The sequence below is a fragment of the Setaria viridis genome, chromosome 1, assembly GCF_005286985.2.
Source record: "Setaria viridis chromosome 1, Setaria_viridis_v4.0, whole genome shotgun sequence".
NCBI lineage: Eukaryota > Viridiplantae > Streptophyta > Magnoliopsida > Poales > Poaceae > Setaria > Setaria viridis.
In genome coordinates this window covers 3756822-3778595 of record NC_048263.2, presented here as the reverse complement: position 1 = coordinate 3778595, position 21774 = coordinate 3756822, and the positions used below count along the sequence as shown (strand labels likewise).

Sequence of the window (21774 nt, the reverse complement as noted above, 5' to 3'; positions counted from 1 at the left end):
GATCCAGGCAACGATCTCAGACGTTGGATTTTGATAGCCTGAGGTTGGATGGTGCTGCATAGGCAAAGAGCTGCCTAAAAGGCAGCAGCAACCAAACAAGCTCTGCCTGCACAACCCAGCCACCAATTTAAAAAGGGCAAAGACACAGGTAGTCTTTCCTGTAATCCCCTCCTGTCGGTGATTTAGCACTTCCCCCAGGTATCATTAGCCAGCTAGCTAGCTCCACACAAACCCAAAACAACCCACACGTCCAGCTCATCGCGCACCCACCCGAAACCGAACCCTAACCGTCTCTGCCATGCGGGCCCCATAAACCCTCGGCCCCACCTTTCCCCCTCTCTAGAAGGTAGAAGCTGCCTCCCCGGCGACCGGCTGCACCCGGTCCCGGCCAGCGGCTGACCGGCAGCCTTCGGCGCCCCCCTTCTTCTCCCCTCCCGGTCACCTCCCCCAAACCCCCCACGAGGAAAAACTTTTTTTTTTCTCCCCTGTTAATTACACGCGCAGCGAAGCAACGCAGCAGCAAACAAAAGAGGCGAGCCTTTTCGCTCGCCGCTGCCACCGCCTCGTCGCCTCGCCTCGGCCTCAGCACGGGCGCCCGGGATCTCGCGCTCGCTCGGCTCCCCGCCCGCGCGCGCGCCGAGGAGGGAGGGCGCACCCGTCCGCAGGTGGGTCGATTTGGCTACGGTGATTCGCGGACGGATCTGGCGGGGGTTCTCGCCGGATCTCGGGGCATTTCGGTGTGGGGTTTGGTGTGATTTCGTTTGCTCGGCTGTGGGTTCTCAGGGTCTGGGGGGCGCGCGGGGCGATCCGGCGGCGATGGCGAGCCGGGTCAAAGAGGACGAGAGGCACGAGCGGATCATACGGGGCCTGCTCAAGCTGCCCGCCAACAAGCGCTGCATCAACTGCAACAATTTGGTGAGTCCCTCGCCCGGATTTCTCGAGCTCGCTTGCTAAATGTGGACGGGTTTTTGGCCTTTTGGGGATGGGAAGCTAGAAGGTGGACGGTTGCTTTTTTTTTTTTTTTTTGAGCTCGCTTGGCTTGGCTTGGCTCGGCTTCATCCACTGCAATGCTTCGTTGCTTGCTGCTAGGAATGGTGCACGAACAGCATACCGTGAGGTTTCGATTTTGTCTGGAGGGCAGCGTTTTATTGGGTTGCTTAAGATTCAGGCCCTTCTGAAATGGAATAAATGTAGCCTTGATGCAGGAGACTAGGATTAGCTTCATTGTTGTGGCGTTGTCATAGTCAAGCAACATTGTTTCGCTGCCTGCAAGATATGTAACCGTTATGATTTTTTTGTTTTATTTCCATGATGATTTTGGACCTGAGACTAGTACAGCGAGTCAATAGTTAATGGGAATTTGACCTATTAATTATGAAGGATGTATTGTTCGTGCCTCCGCGTCGATACCTTAAAAAAAACTCAGACCAAGGGGAGAGACTTCCCCCTGATTTTGTCTTTAGAAGATTGTGCCGCAACTTGAACCCGGGCCGGCTCAGAGAACCGCTTCTTTGCGTCGATACCTACCAATGCAGTCGAATGCAGAAGTTGCGCTTGAGGCATGAGGTGTCAGTACTTGTATTCCGTTATGTTTGGGAAACAAAACATTGATCTTCTATCATATTTAGGGCCTCGTGACTTTATAAGCAAAAATGAGAAGTAAATACCTCCTTATAAATGAAAAAGGACATATAAATTTTAGAGAATATATATTAAGGAAGTTTCATTGATAAGTCGATAGCATGTCATTTTGTTAATATAATTTGCCGAGTTCATACTTCATAGTGCATGCACCTGTGTGGCACATGAATGGTGTTAGAAAACAAACTAATATGTGAGTCAAAGATCTCAAAACACCTGCCATTTGTGAACTCATTAGTATCTTCTTATGCTCCGTGTGCTTTGTAAAGTGAACTAACAAGTTTTAACTGCTGAATAAATTGTCTATCTTGTTTCCTCATTTTGTACTGATTCGCTTACCTTGTCCACTTAAAAGTGTATTGGTTCTGGAGGACCTTCTGTACGTATCTTGCTTTTATGTCAGAATAGTATTAATGTATTAGGACATCACTACTGTCCCACTCAGAAAAAGAATGCTGATATGTATATGGTGATTTGAACAGGGACCACAATATGTCTGCACAAATTTCTGGACGTTCATCTGTACCAATTGCAGTGGAGCACAGTAAGTTTCTTATTCAGTCCTCTTTCAGTTTAGATGACCAAGCCTTCTAGCCTCCCCTTCCTTTTTGTTTAATCATGTTTGGTTTGATGGAGGGCACTAATGGGCCCATCAGTCCGGCAGTTCCCAATTGAAACATGTTGCTCCTTTTCTTAATAAACCAATTGCTTTTTCCTTCTAGTCGGGAGTTCACGCATCGAGTGAAATCAGTTTCCATGGCCAAATTTACCGCACAAGAAGTTACTGCTCTTCAAGAAGGAGGAAATGAGGTAAGTCTTCTTTTATCTGTTTTTCTAGCTTTTTATCAATTCATGTCTTTTATTTATGACATCGGTTTTGCTTGACCTGTAGCGTGCTAGAGAAGTATTTTTTAAGGAATGGGATCCTCAACGCAATGGATACCCTGACAGCAGGTTACCTTCTTTTTTTAGTAATTCCTTATTTTAGGTCACAACCTCTCTACTTTGTATTTGGAAGTATGACACGGTTCTTTTGGTCTCAGTAATGCTGATAAATTGAGAAATTTCATTAAGCATGCGTATGTGGAACGGAGATTCACAGGAGAAAGAAGTGCCGATAGGCCACCGAGGGGAAAGGTGATCCTGGTTCCTTACTGTTTCTCCTCAGTAACCAATCCCTGTTCTCGCAAATTTATTCTCTTCTAAATTCACTGTGCTGATTGATTATCATCTTTCAGGATGACAAGGACGAGTATAGTGAAAATAGGAGATCTGATGGGAATTGGGGTGGTTCAAGAAGTCCACCAAATGGAAGTTACTCTGACCGTAGGAGTTATAGTGGACGGAGTGATGACAGAAACTCCAGATATTCCTATGGAGATCGTAGTCCTGGCTATGACCAAAATGACTATAAGAAAAGTCCTCGTTACTTTGAGGTTGTCGATGATAGATCTGGAAAAACAACTCCAGTTCAAAGGTTTGAGGACCGCAGGTTTTCCGAACCAAGGAAGCCAGATAGTGGGTCTCCAGACTTTCAGAAAGAAGCAGATGGTTCTGGTCCTGTTGTGCGGCCAGTGAGGGATATACTGGGTGACAATGCTCCTCAACTTCGGGTTGGTGAGCCTTCAAAGCCAGCTACTGAACCTCCAAAACCAAGTGTAGCCAGACCAATTGATCCTCCAAAGCCAATTGTAGCCAGACCAATTGATCCTCCAAAGCCAAATGGAACCAGAGCAATTGATCCTCCACCACTAGCAAAGGTTGTACTTGTCACTCCTGGCATTTCCATTCTTTTAGACATTGCTTTTGGATTCTCTCGAAATATCAACATATTATGTTACTCAAAAAAAATATCAGCATATTATTGGGTGTGTGTTCTTTCTAAGCTGGAATTCAATTAAAGAGATCTTATTGTTCCTCTTGCATGTTCATAATGCAGACGATGTCTAGTGCCAGCAGCATTGCTTCTTCTGAGGGGACTTCAGAACCAGTGAAGGTCGCAAATGCAGTGAGTTTAATTGATTTTAGTGCAGATCCTGAACCTACTGCACCTGCACCAGCACCACAACCAGCCTCTACGACTCAACAGCATCCTGTTAATGCACCTGCTCCACAGCCTGTTCTTGATAAAGGGAATAGTGCTCCTTCTGTGAGTGGTGGTGACTGGGCATCTTTTGATGCTTTTGGCCAACAACAAACGCCACAAACAACCAGCAGTGCAAATCCACTTGAGTCTGCACTTGCGCAACTGTCATTTTCTGAAGCACCTTCTGCAACCAATGTGTCAGCTTTTCCAGCTTCAAATGATCCCACTTTGAAAGTGAATGATGGAGGACACCCATCCATTGTAGACCAGTCGCATAACTTGTTTGATGCGCCCTTTGGAATCTCAGGCAACCAGGTACTTATATTTGCATAAGAACCTCAAGGTGTATACACTCATCCCTTTTTCCTAAAAAGAATAGTTTTCGCTTATTTCCTTTCTCAGGCCTCAACAGTGATGTCCAACCAAGGATCTTCAGTTCAACAATCTCCTCTTGCTGCCCCTACAGCTGGACTCCCATCTCAAGTAACTGCAAATCCACAAGGAACCAGTGGTATTCAAGGAGCAGCATCTTCTAATGACAGTAAATCCAGTGGCAGGAAAGAACTTCCAGCGGTATGCCATACGTGACTAACTTTGTGTTTGTACCTTCTCACATTATCGAGCTATTTCTTGATTCCATGTAATACATTTAATGCGTTACTTCCTCATCCAAAATTTAGGTCGTTTTAGTTTTGTCATTAGACGGACATCTCAAACCTTGATCAAGTTTATAGAAAATATATAAGAATCTATAATATAATACCAAATAAATGCACTATCAAGACATATTTCAGAAGTTGGATTTCAGTTCAAAGTGAGTAACTGTCATGTGGGCTTATAATGTTCTGATATAATTGCAGTTTTGTAGAACAATTCATGCCATGGTCAGGCCAGGTTTAATTTTTTTTCCTTTTGCTTTGATGTGCTTCAATGCACTACCTGGGTTGGCTGATAAATTATGCGGGAAGAAAGTAGTTAATAGATTTTTTGAAAAATGTTCAAGCCGTGATTAGGTGGCAAAATCATCACAGTTATTGCTTTGAACCTTTGGTTTCTGTAAAGTAGCACTTTGAATGACCAGAAATGCTTGCTAATCCATATATGTTGGTGCACTTTTGTTCTCTTTTTTTATTATAACATGGGTTCATTTGCAAGATCATTATCTAATTGTCAATTGAAGACAAGTGTATAAGTATCTTCTGTTTGAAAAATGTTGTAGAAAGCAAATGATATGCTGATGGATCTGACACCATGCCTTTCGACAAAGTCATTTGCGCATACTTGACAGACTAAACATGTCACAGGATATCTTTACTGCACTATATCCAACATCAACTCCAATGATGCCCGGTTGGCAGAGAGCTCCCCAATTTGGAATGGGATACGGCATGCAATATCCTGCCGGAGTGGTATATATGTCATTCTCATGTCTTATATATTATATTATGCACCTAAGTTTGTATTATTTCTTTTATCTTACATAAGGATTGCTCTTCCAGTTTCAGGGAATGCAAGCATATCCTCAGGCAGCATTTCCTCAACCTACATATCAACAACCTGTATATCCGCAACATGCATATCCCCAACCTCAACCCCAACCCCAACCCCAACCCCAACCAGTGAAAGCTTCAAACCCTTTTGATCTTGGGAATGATCCAGTTCCAATTCAAGCTCCTATGGTATGATTAAAGTATCTATTTTCGATTGGGATCTTTTTCCATATTCTGCATGCTTATTTTCTTAACATCTTTGTTACTTGTTCCCATTAATATATCACTTTTTGTTGTATATGTGGGCAGCCTCTATCTGGGCCACTAGGAGCATCAGCAGGCACTACTCCCCAAACCTTACTTGGCACCTCTAGTTTTGGTGTTCCTCCACAGCAAACTCACCAGCTCTATCAGTCAGCTGCACCTCCAAGTAATTGCACATATCCCCATCACATCCTTGCACTTGGTTACCAATCTTTTTGCTTGCTGTGCTAACTTGTGTCTCAATTCAGGCCATTTCATGATGCAACAAGTTCCAAACAGCATGCCCCAGCAACCACCGAATAGCATGCATGCAGCGTGAGTAAATACTTCTTTACTACATCTTCTAAAGTTGAAATATGCAGTGTTAGACTATGCAAATATGTTGTCTAATTATTGAATTGTTCTATACTTCTATCACATCCCTGGTATGGCATGCATAAAAAGGAACCTGCTTAAAAATAGAAACATAGACCTGTCCCTAGACACACCGTCCTATATTTTCTGGTTTCAACCCTGATGTCTGACCTGTGACATTACAGGCAACAAGGTCTGGGTTCCTTCAACATGGGTTTTGATCAGCAAGCTCCACCCAGATACCCCCAGCCAAGCACCCCACCTTACGGCTCCGTTGGGGGTAGCAATCCGTTTGGATAAAAGAACTATCAAATGTGGAAATACCTGCTCTTTCATCTCCAGACCAAGGGTTTGCAGCACATAGCAGGACGAACATGCATCGAAACCCTCAAGAGAATGTGTTTCATACAACCGGTTGTGTATTTTGTTGGGCGTAATCCGTTGTACTTGTTTACATTGGGTCAATGATCAAATGTAACTCTGTTTTGGAGGGCGTAAGCTGCATGCATCCCCATTCCTTGTATATTTTGTGCCCGCCACATTCTGCTTGTATGGCATAGTTTGTATATTTCGTATTCGTTTGTTATCTTGGACAGTATCGGATCTATTATTAGCTCAGCATGTCGTTTCTAGTGCAGTTGGCTATTCAATATACTGTGGATGACAATATCGGACTGTATACTCGATCAGGTGTATAATTGTGATCAATCAATTTTGTGATTTATATAGCAATACTGTGAAGTTACCATTAATTTCTGGAAGCTTTAAAGATATTTTCCGTGGAATTTAATGGAAATATTTCAAATTGTATTTGTATCGGTGGAATGTGGATATTTATAATGGAACTGACATACGGCTGCTTTGTCCGGTCCATATGGCCATGTCCAGCTAGCAAGTTGTTTGAATGTACGAGTTTACGTAATGGAAGAATATTTTTATTTTTTATTTTACGATTTTGCAGAAATAAATAAGCCATCAAAAAAATTGTAGAAATAGATTTCTGCTGCCGGTTCAGACGGTCCATTTGAAACGGCGGTTGGAGCTCTGGATTGCATTGAATGTAGGTACCACCATTTCAAACGGCAGTAGGTAGCTCCTCCCACCAGCGGCCTGGTTTTTGTGTGTTGGCAGCTATAGCCGTTCCAACCGGCTATGATCCTATTTTTTTATTAGTTTTTTTTGTGTAATTTTGTTTGATATTTAAAAAATATGTAGTTACATTGGAAGCACTAAATATTTAGAAATGTCACTTTTAGTTGCAATATGAAACTTCGTAATTTGAGCGAGGTAGAGAGATTCGAGAAAATAATTGAAAATAAATTAACTCCTGATGATTAGATACATAGTTGTTTCCAGCGAGATTACAGCAGATAGAAACGAAATTCATGCACAACATACGAACAACAACGACTCTAGGGTGAACAATTTGTTATAGATTGCAGTGGTATGTGCGGTACGAATGCTATCCTAAACCAGTGCTGTTGGTAAATATAGCATACCTTAGGTAATTGAAATAGCCGGGGAAGAGTCATGTCTACTTGCTAGTAGAACTGGCTTTGCGAGAGCTGGGAGGGCCCAACTCCATAGTAGCCAGCACCCCTAGAGGATGGCGGAGACGGGGGGCGATCCTTGTTGTGGTGGTAGGGGCACTTGCACCATAGATTGGTACAAATTAAGTCACCTGCGATGTTAACAGCCCAAGAATTTGCATCAACTTTGGATTGAAGATCCTCGATCTTACGTTCGAGATCAAAGATCTTGCACTTGAGGCAGTGGATATACTCTTGGGTTGGCTTAGGAAGTGATGGATCAACCCACTTGGTATAGCGGCAATTTGCTTCATCAAGATAAGACTGAACGTGATGTTAGTTTGTAGCACGAGAAGCTTAGGAAGAGTAAAGAAGAAATAACTTCACTCACCAAGCCATACGGGCATCGAAAGAAACGTCGGCTTCCATCATCGTAGCCATCATACAGCTGGACGACATAAGACACGTCATGGTGACACATTGGCCACGCATCATGGCAATCGTCATAAGGTCTAAGGGAGTTTGGAGGGACGTAGTTAGTCCTATCCTCCAGAGGGAAGTCGTCGAGGGATGCCTCATGCTCCGTTGGGCCAAAAGAACCTGGTCAAGTGATGGTGGGAATAGGCATCCCTTCCTCTTCCCCTCCTCCCACGACCTTTCCCTCTTGCGAATGTTATTGTTCTTCCTCCTACTCAGTGGTGTAGAACGATAAGGGAGAGGGAGGTCTAGTATAAGGAGTGTTGACTAGGAGATGCATTGCGCCCCTATGTGCTCAGTACCTCGTCGTGTTCAATCATCTTGAGAAATGCTAGATATCGGCTCTAACTTCAGCACCTCCTACTTCTTCTTCCATCTGACTACTAGACCCAATCTTCCTAAACACTTCAACAAACAATATGAGCGGTAAACCGCGCTTAGTACAACCATTTACATAGGTCCGGTAGTTCTGGGTTCCTTCAAACGACATCAACTTTCAAAAATTTATATCAGGCCATCTCCTCACTACAGTCCTAACAGACAGCTCCACTTGATCTCTATCAAGATCGAAAGCCTTAAATAGCCAGTTGCATATTGAAGCTCAAGTCCTCTCTCTTGCTCTTGGTAAATTTTTACAAAATGACTAAAATTCAGACAAATCTACCCCTTCTGAACCATATCTAACCTCTCCCGACCATAGAACACTTGGAAAAATAAACTTTTCGACATACCTATTCAATATACATGACACGAACAATGGAAATTACTCTCATGTACTTAATTTAAGTAACTCCAACGGTACATACATTTCAATATACGGTAGAAACATCTAACTCGAGCATTACCAATAATAACAATTTTAGAGTTATCTAAAAATATAAACAGATTCATTTTATTTTACCCGGTCAATGTACATGACATTAACATAGATAATTACTAAATATTACTAAATTTAACTAACCCTAAACACCCCTACATTCTGAAAACATATATAAAGATATGCACGACATGAACAAAAATTGTAACTAAATCTAATAATTTCAACTATCCCTGAAACACATGCATTCTGAATACCTATACTTTGCATAGCTCTTGCATTGCGAATAATATTCATCTTAAATTTATCTAAATAAATCAACAAACTAATTTTACTATAACCTAAATATCTAAACTAAATCCACTACACCGACTAACCTATATTTTTCTATGTCTCATATCAACACCTAGATTTCATCTACTAATTAACACTACACCATTTCTATAGCTACTACAACAACAACTACATCTACCAACTACGAGCTAATCTAAACTAGGGGATTAGTAATAATACCTCAAACGAAGCGAAGAACCGGATTTCAATCTCCACCCTACTCCCCTCCCCTCCTCTCCTCCCTCCCTCCCTCCCTCCCTTTCTCTTCTCCTCCCTCCCTTTCCTCCTTCCCTCCCTTCCTCCTCTATCCCGAGCGCTCCCTCAGCTCCCTCCTCTCGCTCGCTCAGTTCTGGCGCTGGGCGGAGCAAATGCCGTGCGTGTGCGCCCGAGGCCGGCCGCAAGGCGCAGGGGAGCTACTGCTAAATCAGCCGGTGGTAGCTACCCAGCTGTCGCCGTTTGAATTGGCGAGGCCTGCTACCGCCCGTTCCTCCGGCAGAAAGCTGTTACCCCGGATGGAACAGTGGTAACAGCCTCATCCCACGTGCCGCTGCAAACAATGTGCCGCCTGCCAGATCAGAGGGCGGTAAGCTGGCGCTGTCACCTAACGGTACCTTCTCTTACCGCCAGTTGAGACGACGGTAGCCCATTACCGCCGTCTGATCCGACGGCAAAAGTCTATTTCTGCAAATTTTTGGATCACCTATTTATTTATGTAAATACGTAAAATAAAAAATAAAAATTGATAGCCCATGTATGCCCAAATCGGCTCCAATCAAAATTTGATAGCCCATATCGGCCCAATTTGCAACAATTGTAGCACAGCTCGTCCTTAGTCCAATTCCGCTGTCCAAACCCCACTTTGCATCTTTCTACACAATACAATTCAACCGAAACACTTTTCTGGGGAGACTGGGAGTAAGCCGCACGACCATGAGCATGACACGGTAAGATGGGCACAAAATTCTGAAAGCTCACCGACAAGGCGCGATTATTTAACTAAGACAATTATAAACACAGGCTACCAGAAAACCACCAGGTGTAAACTTATTCGCTACCATTGCAAAGGTAAAACACAATGATACACAGCTCCCAAGTCCAATATACATCACAGGTAAAACATTCTCAATTCGACAAGCTACTACCCTATGTACCTTGTAAAATATCACTCCTCCGATTGCCACTCATCAAATCTCGGTGAAACAGAATATCAGTCAGTACGCTATAAAACATCTGCAAAACCTAAAGATCTGGTCTATATGTAAAAAAGGAAGCACAAAATTTCCTATCGGGCACAACGATGAAGTGCTGATTAATTGTGGTCCAACTTGGTAAGGGGACAAGCCAATCCTAGGGTGTGTCCAGTGCTTGGAGAAAAATGGCTTTCATGTCGGTAACAGTCAGCAACCTACAACCAAAAATTATAGATTTAACAACTCAAAAGGGTTCTGTGCTAAATGACTCACTGTATACTTGGAATACTATTTCACCTTTACAACTAAACCATTGAAGCAAAGTTGCTGTCCCATTGATCCACTATTGCTCAGGTGTCAGCACTGCAACAAGAAGACATCCATTAGAAACATTTTTATCAAATTGTACTGTTAGCAAACACAAATGCTAACAAAAATGACCTGACAACCAAATTAACACCACTACAAGAATATGCACTACCTCTACTACTTCGGTTGAAAAAAAACGAATTCTATCTCATTATAGTTTGCCTATCAAAGACTCATAGTTCATTTACTATATATGTGTATACATATTGCACACAATCAATCAGGTGAAAGGTAGCAAGAAATTAGCCACTAGTTACAGAAACAGGACCATTTTAAGTACAACACTCCAAGGGAAGACAAATGCAGGACATTTTTCTAAAAAGTTTGACCTAATCCCATAATAAAATTAATGGAATTTTATCTTGATCAAAACTCCCTGAACTGCCATACTGCTAAGGACAAGGGCAACTGAAGGATACATCCAGAACAGATCACCCAGCAGGAGTTTCCTAAGATCACTGGTGCACTGGGAGGGAAGACCAGGAAAAATAAGGTATTTAGGACTGTACACTTGCTCAACTACAGCTTTTATGCTGATGGTTCTTCATTTTTCGTACCCCACTGTTCCTCACTACTATTTCCATTCACAAGGACAGCACCATCAGTTGAACCCTCAGCCTCAACCTCAACGCCATCATCTTGACTCTCTTCTACTCCGTCATACTCAGCATCAACCTCAACAGCATCTTCTTGACTCTCTTCTACCTCACCATCCTCAACTACCTGTAGAACAAGGATTAGTGTTCTCAGTTTTGCAAGAATAGTAGCAATTGAAGCAAGTAGTTGCAGCAAAATAACCAAAAACCTGAACGAATGAAAAATAGTTAAAGTTTTGAGCTCACACAGAACTTTAGAAATATAGATCAACTAACTGGTACTGAACTCAAACATACACCTTAACCACACTAACAGGAGAGTAGTCTTACAGTGTAAGAAGCTTGGAGTTTTTCAGATTGATAAAATTCAAAAACTCTGCTTGCTGATTTTTAAGCATAAAAGGAAACCATGTAGAATGTTCCACTAGCAAGCAATGATGTGAAACTCCACAAGTTCCAAAACAAACAGGTTCAGTTAAAACTATAATATGCACACGAGTACTTGGTCTATTTTCAATATCAAACTAGTATTGCATTATTGGTATTCGTCATGTTATACAACAGATAAAATAGACATTAAACAAGATGCAAAGTAACATCACAAAACCATCTAACCTCTCAACTAATTAATAATAGTTGAATCAACCAGTCAATAATTGAATGAAAAACATAACCTATTTCGGTAAGAGTCATGGTAGTACCTCATGAACAGTATCTTCATTATCATCTGGCAGCACCTCTTCATCTACATGCATATTTTTGAAAGCTTCCACTAGACTCTCATTTGACCTTTCAGCATAATTCATGTATTCCTCTGCCGGTGGATAGATACCCCTATTCAAACATTTTTTTTGAGTGAGATCATCGATAAAAATGATAGCTTGGGAAAAGATACGAGTATTGGCATCAATTCCCGATTTTCATCAAATGAACCCAATTAAAGCCAAATCTAAACCCTCATCCGATGCATGGAAGAGGTACCAGGGACAACTTGACAAAAGGATAGAGCTATATGAAGATAGAAATAACAAAAACCTTTTGGGTGCAACAGTAGCTTCTACGTTGAGAGCAATTTGCCAGTCATCAAATAAGTTCGGGTACTCGTTAGGATCAGCCAATGATTCTGCTGCTTTTGGGTTTACCTAAAAAGCAAATGGAACAAATAGTAAGCCCCTGCAATTTGAAGGCTGAGGTAAATATAATACATGATTTTAGTTATTTTCTAGCATAATACATAACCATCCTGAATTTAGTGTATTAAGATTATCTGGCACATTTTGCTTGTCAAATTCGAAAGCACCCTTATGAGTGAATTAAGAATAAACACCACAAGTAGACTGTACCATAGTTATGCTAAAACATTATAATACTTGAATGTGTAACATAAGAAAAAGTGACAGTTTATGCTAAGGAGATACACGCACTAAGATCAAGTTAACATAATGAAGATCTGCTGAAAGATTTAGCATAAAACTGCGTAGAACGAAAGCAAAGGAGATTCGTAGGACAGAAGACCTTTTGGAGATCTTTTTTCCATAATGCCACAATCTCAGGGACTTTGCTAGGAAGATAAGATCTTGCCATCAATGCTGCTTCCGGAATACGGTTGCTGTACAAGGGATGGTAGATGATCAATATAAAATAAGGGCTAAGCATTATATCAAGCAGGACAGTCTTGCCCACTGCCTAGCTATACCTTTCTATTAACAGTTGAAGGCATTCTTCCAATTTTCCTAGCATGAAGAAACAAAGGAAAGAAACATTGTTCTTTCCTTGTTCTTTAGCTACAGATGCCAATTTTGTAATACCGTCAGCATCCCCAAGAGATGAGTACAAAAGCAACAAACCACTGAGATCCATAGCATGTAGCAGACACTCTTCTGCCATATCAAGCTGCAAAAAGATGTATGACATGTAAGACAGTGGGCAAGCAGTGGGCTAAGCATTGTATCAAACAGGACACACACACACACTAGCTGTACCTTTCCAGTTGACATAGCTAACTCCCCTAGCTGCTTCCACTTGGACTCACTTTGAACCTCAGTAGCAATCGCCTGCAAAGCAACTATTATAAGAAAAATGGAAAATGATACTTTCTAAAAAAATTGAACATAGAAAGCAACTATGCCTTCGCAATTTCAAGTCGACCAAGCTGCACAGCCAGGTCAAATCTGTAATTAGTGTCTGTTGCAATCTCAAGGGCTTCCTCCAACATTCCCCGTGATTCCAAGAAACGTGCCACACTGCCAAAATAAAAGGAGAGAGAAAGAAATAAATGGTTATGTTTATGTGCTAAACCTAAATTGATGAGTACAACAGTTAGTTGAACATTGGTCACCTGTCATATTGCTCCTTTGGTATAGAAGATAAAACATCATTTGCACGGTCAAAATCCCCACGCATTACAAGTGTTTTATACTCGATCAAACTAAGGAGTAAGGTATACCCAACAACACTGCAATAAAAATTACATAAGCCACAGAAATTGTGCATGGAAAGTTGGAAACTGCAAGAGAATATTAGAGAACACAACGATGAACTCACTTAAATTGCTTATCGATAAGATAAACACGGCTTTGGTTTGCAAGATATCCTAATAAATACATTGGCCGATCCAGGTGAAATAAGGTTGTGACCTGTAACACACGAAATGGTTATGACATGATATAGCTTTTAGCTCTAACAACAAATGATCTAACTAAAAAGATATTTAAGAATTGTCTTTTCACATGATGGAAACACTCACCTCTCCTCCTACACAGTAATTAAGCCTCCATGAAGAATTATTGTAGATGAAACAATCACCAACCCATAGCCCAGTCCGGACACGTTCATTGATCTCATGAAGCAGTTCAAAGGCATCTTCGACACCTTCCTCACCAACTGAACCCCCTCCATCCAAATGAGATGAAACTACATCCCTCTAGAAGCCAAAAAGTTACTTCTGTGTTAGTACATTTACATTTAACAAAATAATACAATTGTTTTGAACTTCAAATTCAAATGTAGAGTTTCTGTTGCTAATAATTTTATGTTTAAAAAGAGTACATAAGCTGAGAACATAACAGAAAGAACAACTGAACGTAGGCAATTAAGTTAATAGCAGAACTCACATTATACTTCAGAATGTAGAATGATGTGTCACTTGCAATTGTTACTAAATCGCCACTGTCAGCCCAGTAAAGATTCTACAACAAAGAAAACAGATATTTTCAGTTGCATAACATTCCAAATGGCATACATGTAACAACAGGTTTGAATCCATGAGGCAACAAATTGAGTTACCTTCACATTGACATCAATCCGGCGTATTAACCTGCATTCCGCCCAGTCATAGAAGCAAATGAAGTCATTTGTACACATAGCAAGTAACACTCCGCCAAATATGCGTTCTGCGGAAAATGACGGCCTTATACTTTTCTTCTCCTGAAATGGCCAGCTCCAGTTATCAGACTATGTTTCAGGAACCCATAGCAGAAGAGAATGATGCACTGAGCATAGTATGCTGGTTAGCAAATGTTCATTAAGCAACTTGATCAGAAGCAGGACAGTAAATACATATTAAATACCTTCTTACATTGCACATTACTTAACAAAAAGGGAGCTACCACAAACTATAGTACAGTTTATTTTATTTTAGTAAAAGACAATTAATTCAAAACTTCTATAATTCATTGTAGCAAATACTAGGCCACAGATTGAATATGAGGGCCGATTGGGCAAACATTTCAAGATTATCTTTCATGGTTATGATTCACCAGTGAACCCACAATCATAACATGGATGTTAGACATGGTGTAATATCCACCTCAGTGGGTGGTTGTCAGAGATAAACTTATGTCAGTGTAGAGAACTAGAGTAACTAAACAAAGTAGAGGAGAAAAGTGAAACAAGTTATATAGAGAAAAAACCTGGAAATTTTTACTGTATATCTTTATCCTGGAGGTGCTTTCTCTGACTGCATATTCTCCATCAGTTGACCAAACAAATTCAAGTGCAGACCCAAAAGATCTGTTTCTCCATGCTAATGCTGTGTATATTATGTACTCTCCATCTCCACATACAACAACAAATCTCCCATTTGGATTGTGCCTTAAGGTCTGAAACAAATATCAATATAAGTAACTTGCAAATGTAAACCAGCTCAAAAAGATATGTATCACATGTTTCAACAAGAAAACAAATCCATGATAGTTCAAACATTTAGCATTGTTCAAAAGAATCTGCCGTAACCCATAGGCATTTTTGTGATCCCACCAAGTTAAAAACAAAAACATCAGTTCCCCAAATGAGTTACCACTATGAACCACGTGCATTCCATTTTTGCATTTGAGCTTAATTTAATTATATTGGAACAAATGAAGGTAACAGAATCTCCATACATATAAATATACACATGGGAAGCATAAACATAAATATTTGGATGCATTACTTCAAAGTATAAATATTTTGGATGCATGATGAAATGATGTATTCCCATAACATGATTATTACAATGATGATGCATTACCATGTCTTCAGTATAAAGATTGCAAAGAAAATTAGAATTAATTTTCAAGCATCTAGTTGACTAGTGATCAAATAATATCACGATGAAGTATGCTTTCATTCTATAAAAAGTAAACATACTTGTGGGTACAGGTCACAGCTTCCCAACTCCTTCACGGCCAATGGTAACCGATCACCATCCGCTATCTGAAGAATGAAACAGCTAAGGACCATAGAGAAAGCTTATAATGAACTTAAGAAGTTTACAGCACAATAGCATGGTGAACAAACCTCATTGTCCGCACCAACACTCTTGATATTAACTGTTTGGATTTCATTATGCTTTGCCCATATGATTTTTCCACTGCTGTCCATGCTAGCAACAGGAACTTCACGGCCAATTTTTATCATTATTGTCCCTTCATCATATCCGATTACGACCCTACACAAATTAAAACACTCCATATCATGAACTCAACATTTTGAAGGGGAAAAAACAAGTTAATGAAAGGGTCACAATGTTTCATTGAGAGAAAATTCTCAAACAAACAGTTAGGCAGACAAATAATTTTATTGTCACAACATATGGGTACGGGATACAGAAAAAAAAAGTATGCTAAATACTTATTTCCAGCAGACAATTGAGAAGGAAATGTGAAAAATACAACGTATGCAGCATGACTGGGACATGTGGTTTGAGTGGAGCTTTGATAATATATTATAAGACATGATGCTCAGTATCATCATGACAGTTCAGGGAGGGAGGGAGCATACCTTCTTGACCCCTTCATGTATCCTAAAGCCCAAACTCGTTCAAGGCCATAGTTAAGAGTGTTCTCAAGCCTGTAAAAGTATCAAGCAAATTGTTATTCCTTGTTCATAAGGGGAAAAATGCACTAGATGCTTCACAAAGCATAGAAACAGGATTGTGTTTATATTCAATTCCACCTATGAATATGCATATACAGTAGCTAATTTACAACATTACTATTAATCAAATCATAAGCAGAAAGCAGTTATTTTCCATATATGTTCTGAGTTTTGGGGTCAAATAGCAGTACCATAATTCGATATGAGAAACTGAGAATTCAAGGGATTTTACAATTACACCAATTCAGCAGAAAATGGTAAATCTAAGAGTTCCTTTTCTCAACACTGGAGGAGGAAGCACAGCTCCAAAAATCTCTTTTCTCAACACTTCTTTGTTAAATGAGCTAAAAGTTTTTGGATAAAATATTCTAGTTGTACATGTCATGATTGTTTAAAGCTCAACCACTACAACAAGCTCTGCTACCAATCAAGACAGGGCTAATATCAAGCAACTCTATCATTCGCCCCTACTTCTAGTTGCATTGTTTTATCTGTATGTATCCCATTCCAACTGGTAGAGGACTACATTGTAATAGAAAACTAACATGTGTAAGTGTAACCTGGCACTAAACATTTTTCTACATTTATTTAAACATACAAGGCTGTGATAATTGAAGGTATATCACAGAAGAAATAAATCAATCTTCAAGTACATATGCAGGACAACAAAATCACAACTTAGTCTGGTCAGTACAGGATGTGACTACATAGAGCCAAACATAGATATTAGTTTAAGCCCATGAATTCAATCTGAAGTAACAAAATCTGCTGCTGCTGTAATCAACAAATCAAGAATTAAGCTCTAACCCTCTAGAACCTAGTGATGTGATGTCAGTATGTCACAAGTTTAAACCTCAGACGAACAATAACAAATTTTAGTGCCTTTTGTCCCAACCAAGTTGAGCCTCAAATTAAACAACATAAGAAAGTCTTATCATTAAAATTGCTGATAAACTTTAGCGACTGCCAGATTTGGACTCAAAACGACGGCACACTTGCATTTATAGGCAAGTGGCAGGCATCTCAGGGGCATTAACTAGATGAGAAGCAATACCTGTAGGTGGTAGAGTGCCACATTCGAACCGTCCCATCCTCTGAGCCGGTAATTATTATAGGTAGCTCCGGATGGAAACATACAGCAGACACATTATGTGCATGTCCTTCAAGTGTTTGAACGCAGCTCTTTGTTTGGTAATCCCAAACCTGATTTGACCAATAACATCACCACAATGTACATACACGCTCATAGGAGTACAATTCAGTGCATATAACAAACCTTTGCAGTCTGATCATCAGAGCCAGTAATTAAGTACGGTCGATCACCACCAGTGAAGTAATCAACACAGTTCACACCTTTTGAATGGCCATCTAGTGTAAAGTTAGGGTCAGGGGAACCAAGACTCCATATCTGAAATTAAAAAGAGATTAGGATATCGTAGTCAAGCAAAGAAAAAGATAGCGACAATAATACACAGATTTTGGCCAACCAAAATTTATGAAAGGGAGATAAGACAAACCTTTATTGTGCGATCAAGGGAAGCACTAGCAAAAGTGTTGGTATCTTTTGGGTTAAATGTGACTTGCATCACATAGTGAGAATGCCCCTCAAAGATTTGAGTGCACACCCAGCCTTTATCCCAATCCCATAGCTTAATCAGCATGTCATCGGAAGATGACAGAACAAAAGGCTGGGTGGGATGAACAGCCACACACCTAATGTAGTCAGTATGAGCTTCAAAAACCTTGACCTTATCCATTGTATTGTAATTGTACACACGGATGAACATATCATCGGCACCAGCAACTACCCATTGCTTTCGTGCAATGAATTTGGCCGATCGAACTGAAATTAGCATGGGTATATTAGCATGATGCAGAATATCAGGGAAGAGAAGCAAGCAGAAAGTTGCGCGAGCATACCTGGTAAATCCGTGACTTCAAATGATTTCACCATTGTCTGCGGATAAATTAATACAAATTCATCATCTCAAGTTTAACGACAAAACTACAGGTAATACTTCTAACTTTAAAAAGTAGTTGCATTTCACTTGTCTTTTTGCTCCCTTCCAAATAATAAATCTACAAAGTGCATGCTTCTCTTTTCTACATTCCAATACTGGTGCCTATTCTTGTGTTTACCTTTTTCTTATTTACCATATGTAATCTGTCGACCCTTTACAAGTTAGTTATAAGCTTGTCGTATGCAACTATCACCTGTCCATCTCAGAAACCGTCAGGCAGGTGCTAGTTACTTTTGCCTTGAGAACATTACACTTTCTTTTTTCAGATGCCAATAAATCTTTCCTTTATGGGTTTTATGTAATCAGTTATCCCTCCCTTCCTCTCTATCGCTAGCATATTGCAAAGTTCATTATTGCATACACCCTAAATGCCTGTGCCTTGATTTCTATAGTGAACGCAATATACAAGTAATGGATAGTCATCATCATAGCATAAAACGTTCATCTCCCGACCAGATTTAGTAGAAAAGCAGAGACATAAGCTACTGTGAAGCATGAACAATCACCTACCTGCGTTTGGTAGTTCCAGATGCAAACGCTCCCGGAGTACAGACTTGACAAAATCCTGCATTACACCACATAATAACAATAATGCGATTAGCTGTGGCTTGGTCGAAGCACTCATAATTCACACAGTATTTCTGTACACGGGAACCAGACACTCACCATGGCTCTGTCGGATGCAGATCCACGGACTTGACCCTCTCCGACCTCTGCGCGAGCTTCCTCTGATCCAACGAAACCGACAACCACCATCAGCGAAACGACCCAAAAACGCATTTACCGCCGAGACAAACCGCGAAGCAGAAAACCAAACGGATCCGAGAGAGAGGTGTCGCGACATTACCTTGATATCCAACCGGAGCGGCTGCCGCAGCACGCCCATCACCCGCCCACCACCACCACAGGTAGAAAAAAAGGCAATAACGTCAGTACACAACGCCGGAAACCGCCAGATCCACGCGGATTCCGACCAGCCCCGCCGCGGATCTCGCCGCCGCGCCGACACGAACGGCCCACAGCCCAACGTGCGCGATCTCGCGCTCGCGGCGGCGGAGAAGCGAGGCGGGAGCTGGTGACGAGGGTGAGAAGGACGAGAGAGAGGCACGTGCACGTACCATGGTGGCGCCCGCGACGGCTACGGCGGGGGCGGGGACGCGAGGAGGGTGGCGTGCGGAGGCGCAGCCGTGGGAGGCGGTGCTTCTAGGGTTCGCGGAGCGGGGGAGCTGGGTGGGAGCGCGAGGAGCGGCGCTGCGCGGGCGGTGGCCTCTCGCCGCCGGACCGGGGGGAGGTGCAGGCGCCGCGCGGGGAGAGGTGGGGAGATTTGCGAATGCGGGCCTGCGGGGGCGACGAGGCGGAGAGGGGGAGTGGAGAGGTAGCAAAGCGGGTTAACGGGTCTCCGAGGTAGGGTGGATTGGATCTGAAGGCCGTGTGTTTTCCGGTTGGCTTTCTGGATCGTGGGATGTTGACTTGTACTCCTGACGTGGTTAAGCAAAGCAGGTTGTTAAGAGCACTCGTGCTAAGGGCTGTTTGGTTTGCCAAACTTGCTTATTTCGAGGACTAAAACTTGCTTATTTTGAGAGATTTAAGTTTAATCTCCCTATTTAGTTTTAGGAGCTAAACAACATTTAATGCTCTGTACAATGACCACATTGCTTACCCCTCGCCATCCCCTCCGGGAGCCGCCCGTCCGCCGCCTCCAACACGTGAGAGAGGAAGGAGAGGGCCGTGGGGAGGAAGGGGAATAGAGGAGAAGGGAGGAAGAGGAGAGGAGAAGGAGCTGAAGGAAGAGAGAGGCCGTTCGTGGAAGGGGAGCTGAACCGCCGCCCAGAGCGCCGCCCGATGTCATCGCCGCGCCGCTCGCCATCGTCGCGCTGTTGTGAGCCGCTTTACCTCTCCCTGCTCTTTTCTCCTCGGTAGAGTAGCATAGCCAGTAGGCCACCGCCATCGCCGCGTTGCCGCCGGTCGCCATGGACCCAGGTCGCCAGTGTCCCGCACGCCGCCATGGCCGTGCCGCAGCCGAGGCAAGCCCCGTGCCTGCGCGCCCACGCAACGCCGCGGCCAAAGGCCCCGCCTTGGCCTGGCAGTGGCCACGCCGCGCCTTCGCCCATGCGGACGCGCATGCCACTCGCCACTTGTTGTTCGCACCGCCGCTAGCCCATGCGCGTGCCGCTGCCGCCGCACGCCGAAGGGGATGGCGAGAGGATGTGAGAGGGGGGAACCAGGAAGGAGGTTGGCGGCGGCGACTGGAGGCAGAAAAATGGGAACAGGTGGGTGTGGCGGAGGGGTGCGGGAGGGGTGGGGGAAAGGGAAACGGACAAGCAATTAATGAGGGCAGAGGATGTCCAGGGTGCACTTTAGCCCCCGTAAGCAACCCTTTGGTGGCTTATTTGCTTATCCTTAGGGGCTAGAGTTTAGTCCAAATAAGCAGGAGTGTTTGGAGGTTTAGGACGAAAATGGAGTTCCTAAAGTTTAGCAACACCCCCTAACTTTGGATAGTTCAAATATTTTTGAAGTTACGTTGTTAAACTGACCTACATCTAGACGTATATTGAACCTGATGATCAATATAGATTTAATCTTGACTTATTTTCTACCATATTATCCTAACTAGTCTGAATATAGGTAAAAGTTATTTGTAAAAGTTGTAGAGAATAACTATGGAACACATCATATCAAGCATGACAATTATAATTTATCTTACATATTAATCCTATAAGGACAAAAAACCAAAAAAATAAATAATGAAAATTGAAACCGGATGTATTCAACAGTTATTTCAATAAAACATTGGCATAACTTTGTATTTGACTTCATCTAGTCCTTTCAATTTATAACAAAATGGAATTGTACACGGGTCCTTCAGATCTATAACAATATGCAAAATATGCACAGAGAGAATTCAAAATGAAAACAATAAGAGATGCATCTGAATATGTGTATGTGAGTACACTAGCTTTGTCAGATATCCATAATACAATTTTATAGGTACTTAAAGATGAATTAGATATGTATTTTTCCAAGAACTAAATTTAATGCATAATTACACTAGGAAGCAAGATATTAGAGTTGTACTTGTAAATTTTACTATGTATATTTTAACACAATTTTACATATCATCATTAATAAACCATGTGTTACGAAGTGGTGAGGGGAGTTATAGCTTAAAAACCGAGTGTTGTTGCAGCTTTTTTTTAACGAGTCAGCAGAAGAGCTGCTGCTAGATTAAAAAGAAGGGTTTAAACCCTA

General features: G+C 41.8%; 2 protein-coding genes across 3 annotated transcripts; one reads left to right on the top strand and one right to left on the bottom strand.

The window, feature by feature from the left end:
- The first annotated feature begins 471 nt into the window (after positions 1–471).
- Positions 472–6587, top strand: LOC117851814 (uncharacterized). Its single transcript, XM_034733717.2, has 14 exons — positions 472–665; positions 784–915; positions 2124–2185; positions 2364–2451; positions 2534–2595; positions 2685–2778; positions 2880–3401; positions 3581–4042; positions 4130–4300; positions 5032–5136; positions 5227–5406; positions 5527–5647; positions 5730–5796; positions 6021–6587. Exons 2-14 carry the CDS (start codon positions 817–819, stop codon positions 6133–6135), a joined length of 2148 nt encoding a protein of 715 aa, XP_034589608.1. The 5' UTR covers positions 472–665; positions 784–816; the 3' UTR covers positions 6136–6587.
- A 3439-nt stretch (positions 6588–10026) lies between these two features.
- On the bottom strand, positions 10027–19861 carry LOC117848199 (coatomer subunit beta'-2). 2 transcript variants are annotated; one of them, XR_004638840.2, is made up of 26 exons: positions 19644–19861; positions 19373–19393; positions 19192–19253; positions 19036–19090; positions 18425–18461; positions 18022–18347; positions 17781–17912; positions 17559–17707; positions 16409–16477; positions 15926–16076; positions 15776–15841; positions 15058–15246; positions 14432–14572; positions 14260–14334; positions 13893–14069; positions 13691–13782; positions 13485–13601; positions 13275–13389; positions 13129–13200; positions 12843–13039; positions 12662–12755; positions 12182–12288; positions 11848–11980; positions 11060–11273; positions 10479–10544; positions 10027–10396 (listed from the first exon to the last, which is right to left on the bottom strand). XR_004638840.2 is itself a non-coding variant. In XM_034729536.2 (26 exons), the coding sequence occupies exons 1-25, from the start codon at positions 19644–19646 to the stop codon at positions 10525–10527; spliced, it is 2766 nt and encodes a 921-aa protein (XP_034585427.1). In that variant the 5' UTR covers positions 19647–19861; the 3' UTR covers positions 10027–10396; positions 10479–10524. The 2 variants fall into 2 exon arrangements, 1 of the variants encoding a protein (XP_034585427.1); XM_034729536.2 differs by having other exon boundaries at positions 11108–11273.
- Positions 19862–21774: the final 1913 nt, after the last annotated feature.